General features: G+C 67.2%; 2 protein-coding genes across 2 annotated transcripts in view; one reads left to right on the forward strand and one right to left on the reverse strand.

The window, feature by feature from the left end:
• GPS1 (G protein pathway suppressor 1) overlaps positions 1-1,726 on the forward strand; it is a gene marked incomplete at its 5' end in the record, with an annotated part of 3,105 nt that extends 1,379 nt beyond the window's left edge. The window contains 6 exon segments of the mRNA XM_015560073.1: positions 342-528; positions 635-740; positions 818-898; positions 991-1,128; positions 1,207-1,341; positions 1,422-1,726. Coding sequence (XP_015415559.1) covers positions 342-528; positions 635-740; positions 818-898; positions 991-1,128; positions 1,207-1,341; positions 1,422-1,496 — 722 coding nt within the window.
• Positions 1,727-1,909: 183 nt separating this feature from the next.
• DUS1L (dihydrouridine synthase 1-like) lies at positions 1,910-6,370 on the reverse strand. Its single transcript, XM_006753028.2, has 14 exons — positions 6,130-6,370; positions 5,618-5,726; positions 5,148-5,198; positions 4,734-4,846; positions 4,424-4,506; positions 4,214-4,317; positions 3,875-4,019; positions 3,613-3,679; positions 3,439-3,468; positions 3,283-3,368; positions 2,874-3,019; positions 2,569-2,606; positions 2,364-2,439; positions 1,910-2,261 (listed from the first exon to the last, which is right to left on the reverse strand). The coding sequence occupies exons 1-14, from the start codon at positions 6,364-6,366 to the stop codon at positions 2,122-2,124; spliced, it is 1,425 nt and encodes a 474-aa protein (XP_006753091.1). The 5' UTR covers positions 6,367-6,370; the 3' UTR covers positions 1,910-2,121.
• Positions 6,371-6,376: the final 6 nt, after the last annotated feature.

The following is a 6,376-nucleotide window of genomic DNA, read 5'->3' on the forward strand; positions in this document are numbered from 1 at the left end:
CTCCACGGAGGTGGCCTGTGTGCTTGTGCTGCTGTCCTAACGGTTGGGCAGACGCTTGTGCCCCACGCATAGGTGGGCGCTGCCCAGCTCAGGTCCCAGTGCAGGCCAGCGTGACCAGTGGTTAGTGCAGACATGGCCTCGGAGGGTCGCTGTCAGGGCCAGCCCCCACCTGAGTCCCCTGCAGCCGTGACCAGCTGTGCTGGCCCCGGGGCGCCGGCCCAGGAGGGGAGCAAGCGGTGCTATCTTAGTCACTCCCTCGTAGTCACTCCCCTCGTAGTCACTCCCCTCGCAGCAGAGCAGCAGCGGGGCGCCTGGTTGGGCTGTTGGGGGGCCTCTCCCAGCAGCATTCGGAGTGGGTGGGGGGGACCGCCCTGGCTCTGGGCTTTCCTGCCTTTTGTCCAGACGGGCAGTGACCCCCGTCCCTGCCCCTCAGCTGCTGTCCCCCAGCAACGTGGCCGTGTACGGCGGCCTCTGCGCCTTGGCCACCTTCGACCGGCAGGAGCTGCAACGCAACGTCATCTCCAGCAGGTGGGGGTGCAGGGCCCCGTGTCTCTCGCCACCATCCTCTGGGGGTGCAGGGTAGATGGCGGGGGGAGGGGGCGGCAGGGCGGCTCTGAGGAGGTGGACCCCGCAGCTCTTTCAAGCTGTTCCTGGAGCTGGAGCCCCAGGTCCGGGACATCATCTTCAAGTTCTACGAGTCCAAGTACGCCTCGTGCCTAAAGATGCTGGACGAGATGAAGGTGAGGCTGCCTGGCTAGAGGCGGGGGTGGCGGGTGCGGGGGTGGGGGCTGCAGCTCCTGACCCTCTTTCTCGTCAGGACAACCTGCTCTTGGACATGTACCTGGCCCCCCACGTCAGGACCCTGTACACCCAGATCCGCAACCGCGCCCTCATCCAGGTGGTGGTGGTGGGGGGCGGGTAGGGGTGCAGGCCCAGGGGGGCTGTGGGTGCACCTGGAGGCCGGGCAGCTGACACCCGCTGGCTCTGCAGTATTTCAGCCCCTACGTGTCAGCCGACATGCGCCGGATGGCCACTGCCTTCAACACCACGGTGGCTGCGCTGGAGGACGAGCTGACCCAGCTCATCCTGGAGGGGCTCATCAACGCCCGCATCGACTCCCACAGCAAGGTGCTGCCCCCGGGGCAAGGCGGCCCCCATGGCAAGGCGGGGGGACCCGGTCCCACTGACCCGCTGCCCACCCTGCAGATCCTCTACGCGCGCGACGTGGACCAGCGCAGCACCACCTTCGAGAAGTCCCTGCTCATGGGCAAGGAGTTCCAGCGCCGTGCCAAAGCCATGATCCTGCGGGCAGCTGTGCTGCGCAACCAGATCCACGTCAAGGTGAGGGTGGGCGGCACGGGGGGCGGGGGCGGCACAGCCGGGCACACACACCTGGGCCAACGGCCTTGTCTCCGCTGCAGTCCCCTCCCCGAGAAGGGAGCCAGGGGGAGCTGACACCGGCCAACAGCCAGTCCCGGATGAGCACCAACATGTGAGGGTGCCTGCCGGGCCCTCCAGGAGGCTCTGCACACCCTGCCCCCAGCCCCAGCACTTCTGGAGGAGCCGCCGGGTTTCTGCCCTCGGCCCCCTGCCTGGACGCCTGTGTGCTTGCCCCACGGAGGAGGGGTGTCTGGAAGGCGAGGCCTCAGGGCCTCCTGCTCTCACATGTGGGGTTGCAGATCGTTGTGAACCTTAGTCCATTAAAAGCAGCCTCCCCTGAACTGTTCTGTGTCCAGCTCTTGTGGTTGGGCTGGGGGAGGGCTAGGCCTTGTCCCTGGGCCCCTTGCATCCAGGCAGCAAAGGCCCAGCCTGTGCAAGGTGTGGGTCCAGGCAGGAGGGGCTCCTCCCTCCCAGCGGGGCTGTGGTGGGGGCACGCTGGCCGGGGCCGCACTGGCGCACTCTGGGCACGCACGTCTCTGAAGGTTTATTGTTCACTTTAGGGCACACGGTGCGAGGTCAGGGCAGGTCCAGCCTGAGAACACTCGCCGGGGCCGCGCTCAGCCCGGTGTGGCCGAGGGGTGTGGAGGAGCAGGAGGTTCCCTGAGTGAAGGCGTCTCCTGAGGGGTGGGGGGCTTCGCACAGTCCTGAGGCCGGAGGGGCGGGCGGCGGCCTCTGGGGCCTTCAGGCCAGGGCACTGCCCAGGACCCCTGGGAAGCCGCCTCGGTCCCCGGGCCCCGCCTGTGGGGGCTCCTGCAGCTGGGGCTGGGCCCCCTTCCAGGCCAGCGATTTCTCCAGTTTGGTTTTAAAAAGCAATCCGTGACCTAGCAGAGTGGATGGGGGAGGTTTGGGGGCTCAGGAGGTCACAGGTCCCACTGCCCGAGGGGTCGGGGGAGGGAGTAAGGGCTCGGTGGCAAGTGCCTCACCTGGGCAGTCCGCAGTCTCTTTGAAAGCTCGCTTCTTGCAGCAGCCCCGGCACAGGTTAAACACACACCTGTTGCCCTGGACACAGAAAAGCTATGAGCTGTCAGTGGGCTGTACTCCCTGCAGACAAAGGGTTAGCAGGGACCACCCTGCCCATGCCCCTGGGGCTGAGCCCCGCTGTGCAGCACTGCAGAAAGGGCAGCTCACCTTGGGGTTCCCACACTGGTCGCACTTGGCGTATTTTGCTGGGAAAAGAACACAAGGGGGTCCTGGTGAGCCAGGTGAGCAGCCCCCATGGCCCCACGCAAAGCCTACAGACCCCCGTCTGCTGTGGCCGCCGGGCCACTCGGGGCAGCCAACATGCAGACTTGGTGCCCAGAACACCAGGCCCTCGTCCTTCCCCCAAGGGCTCAGACTCTGTGGCCATGGCTGGGTCTCCCAGTGGCTACCTAAGGCGGTCCCAAGCCCACAGCCTCTCCGGGCGCCTCAGGGCGGCAGCTGCCACAGCTTACGCTTCAGCGAGGGGTCGAAGGTCTTGTGGGGGTTCCTCAGCTGCTTCTTCTGCTTGTTCTTGGACAGGATTTCCGTGCCGCCCTCCTCCTCCTCCTCCAGGGCCCGCTTACTGCGGGCGCCTGTGTTCTTGCTCCCCTCCTTGGGCCTGGACGGGAAGGGCAGGGGCAGAGCTGAGAGGCCCCACGTCCGAGCTCTCAGGCTGCTGCCTGGGCCAGCTGGAGCCACAGGCACCGGGACTCTGGGGTCTGACCTCCAAGCCTAGGCAGGGCTGAGGCCACGGACTGGGTCAGAGGGAAAAGAGGTAAAACCTAAGCGCCCACGAGTAGGGGAGCCGCTGGGCACCTGGGAGGACGGGGCAGAGCGGGCCGGGCCCTCCTGTGCCCTGCCCGACGCGCATCGCATGCTCACCCCGGCCGGAAGTAGGGCTGGCAGATCCAGTGGAAGAAAGGCAGGCCGCCCGACGGCCCCTCCCCCTCCTGCCGCAACATGTCCTCCTGCAAAAGGCCAGGGTCCCGTCACCAGCCCGTCCCGGAGGCGCCGGGCGGCTCCCAGCCCTGCACATGCCTGACACCGCAGACCCCAATCCTCCCCCGGCTTCCCGCTGTAGTTTGACAGTCTGTTCAATGCTGTTCTGCCTCTGTATCTATTTTTGTTCATCAGTTTCTAATGGTCTTTATTATCCATAAATGAGTGAGATCCTGTGGTATTTTTCTTTCAATGACTGGCTTATTTCATCACGGCGGCCACGCCCTCCAGGGTCTTCGCCTTGGCGAGCTCCTCGCGAAGCTGCTGGTGCACCTGCAGCCTGAGACAGACGCCATAAGCGGGCCTGCCCCCCGACCGAGCCCCGGGCCGCGGGGAGCTGCCCTCTCCCACCCAGGCTGCCTCCCCGTCACCCAGCCCCTCAAAGCCTGATTTGGTGGCCAACCACCGATACGTTTCTGGAAACCCCGTGCCAGGTGGGGCTCAGGCTGACGGGTCTGCCTCGGGGGGTACTCACGTGTGGTGCCACAGCTTGAAGAGGTGGGCCCGGACGCAGGACAGCGGGCAGGGGTACTGGCGCACCAGGTCCAGGTACTCCTCAGCCAGCTCCCACACGGCAGGGCTGCGGCCCTCGAACAGCGCGGGGTTGTGCAGGTTGCCCTCTGCAGGAGGGGGAGCGGCTGAGCTCAGGGTGCTCATGACCTCAGAGGGACCCCCCACCCCTGCCCCATCACACCCAGGGCAAGGCTGCTGCCAGCTCAGGGCATGAGGACAGCGCGAGGCCCGAGGCTGTTCAGCTGGGCCGGTGGCGTCACAATGTGGACACTTTGGGCCGTGGGCGGAGGCGCGGCCTTACCTGCACTCATGACCCCCTGCACCCCCGTATCCCGCAGGCAGCGCTCCACGTCCTGCAGGCACTGGATGTTCCCGTTGGCAAACACAGGGATGGCCACGGCCTTCCTGCTGGGGAGCAGGGGGCACTCAGCCGAGGAGACTGGGGGGCCACCCTCAGGGCAGCACCCAGCCCCGACGTATCCCGGTCGCCTCGAGGCCCCACCCCACTCACCGCACGGCCCTGATGTGCTCCCAGGACGCGGCGCCGGACAGAGGCCCCTTCTGCTCCTTGGTGCGCCCGTGCACTGTCAGCAGCTAGGACACAGCAGGGCTGGCTCTCAGTCCCTGCCCCCCAGACCCCACCTGGGCTGCCCTCGGGGCCAGCTGACGCCCTGCGGTGCGACCAGGGTGCAGGTGAGGAGCCTAGTCCCCGTCAAGGCCAGCCGCCCTCACGGGCCCCATCAACGTCACTGTGACTCCCGTCGCCCCCGAGGGTGAGCTCTCCTGGGACACACCTGGGAGCAGGACCCCCGGCCCCTCACCTGGCAGCCAGCCTTCTCCAGCATCTGGGCGTACCTCACGGTCTTGTCAATCTCTGGGAAGACCCGGATCTTGCACGTGACCGGGACAGAAAGCTGCTCGTGGGCCCGCTGAACTGCGGAGGGAGGGGCTTCTGAGAAGCGGGTGCTCACCCTGGGAGGTGGTGGGGGCCCACAGCTAAGCCCCCGCAGCAGCACAGGCCCAGGGCAGGCGGCTGCTACTTGACGCAGCCGGGAGACCCGCCTCCGCACCCCCAGGGCAGTGGAGGCGCCAGGACTGGGCGAGGACCCTGCCCCCTGCATGTGACAGGCGGACAGGCCACAGCCAGGCGAGCGCTGTGGCCACGAGGTCTGCTGGCCACTATCCTCTCCTTCGCCCAACCACACGCAGCCCGTCACCCACACGCGCCCACTCACTCATTCTCTGGAGCAGGTCCCACTCCTCCTGCAGGAAGGCGCCGTAGTGACCTGCAGTGACAAAGGTGGCCGTCGTCCCCCTCCTCCCGTGTCCACACAGGCTGAGAGCCGACCTGCCAGGCTGGCCCCGCGCTCCCAGCGTGGGCTGCGCACCGTCTTCTGAGCCCGCGGGCCCGGGGCTCCCCGAGGGGGTGTCTCCAGGGAGGCAGCCACAGAGCAGTTTCTCAGCGTCCGACTTGGTGGCTATTTGCCCAGCTGCCCAGGCTCAAGGGCGCCGAACGCCCCACAGTCTCTGACCACCAGCAACTCCCCAGGCCCCGCCCAAGGGGAACAGCCACTGGGGCTGCGGCAGCAAAACACATTCATCCAGGGGGAGCCTGTCCACCTCCCAGGCACTTGGGCGAGTGAGGGGCCGCTGAGAGCCGGCAGCCCCGCCCCACCTGGAGCCTCGCCCGGCCCCAGCGACTCACCCCGCTTGGCTATCATCTGGGGGCAGCCCAAGTTCAGGTCGATGGCATCACAGTAGTCCTGCGCCAGAAGCGCCGCCTGGACAAACACCTCCGGGTCGTTGGCACAGAACTGGGGGAGACAGGACCATCACCAGGAACCGGAGCCAGGCCCTGGCCCTTGGCGGCCCACGGGGTTCACGTGGGATCCCAGTGGGGGCGTGTCCCAGGGGCTGACGACAGGCTGGCCTCCTGTCCTAATTGCTCACAAGACGACTGAGTTGGGACACACCGCCCCCTCTCCCCCCTCATTGTCCTGGTGAAGGGCAGCGTGAGGGCGCCCGGGGGAGGGCAGGGGGCTACAGCCCTCTCCTGGCAGCCAACTGTCCATTCGCCAAGGTCTGAGCAAGCAGCGCCCAGAGGGGTAGAGCTCTGAGAGAGCTGCAGGTGCGCCCGGCTGCCACAGCACCGCCCCCTCCGCTCCAATCAGAGCCGAGACCCAGGTGCTCCCCGGGGTGCGGCTCAGGTCCCCGCACCTGCACAATGAGGGGCCGGTCCTCGGGGCACACCTCGCAGTACAGGTTCTCCTTCCGGTAGTTGGCGTCGCGGACGAAGACCTGGGCGTGCAGCATGGGCGTGTAGCAGAGCTGGGCCCCGTGGCGGCGACTCAGCAGCCTCCAGGCCAGCTCGCTCTGGTCCACCATCGGGGCCACCACGTGGCGGGCCCCCCCCAGGGTGCGGCTCCAGAACTCGAAGCCCTGCAGCTTTGGCATCTGGTCTCCC

Source organism: Myotis davidii, unplaced genomic scaffold (genome assembly GCF_000327345.1).
Source record: "Myotis davidii unplaced genomic scaffold, ASM32734v1 scaffold211, whole genome shotgun sequence".
Taxonomy (NCBI): Eukaryota; Metazoa; Chordata; class Mammalia; order Chiroptera; family Vespertilionidae; genus Myotis; species Myotis davidii.

Excerpts from the sequence above, each read along its gene's own strand:
- DUS1L (XM_006753028.2), bottom strand. The coding sequence starts at position 6,366 with ATGCCAAAGCTGCAGGGCTTCGAGTTCTGGAGCCGCACCCTGGGGGGG. Across the intron at positions 3,469-3,612 it reads CCCTGGAGGGCGTGGCCGCC|CCGGGGGAGGATTGGGGTCT; the intron begins GTGATGAAATAA and ends TACAGCGGGAAG. Across the intron at positions 2,262-2,363 it reads AGAGACTGCGGACTGCCCAG|GTCACGGATTGCTTTTTAAA; the intron begins GTGAGGCACTTG and ends CCACTCTGCTAG.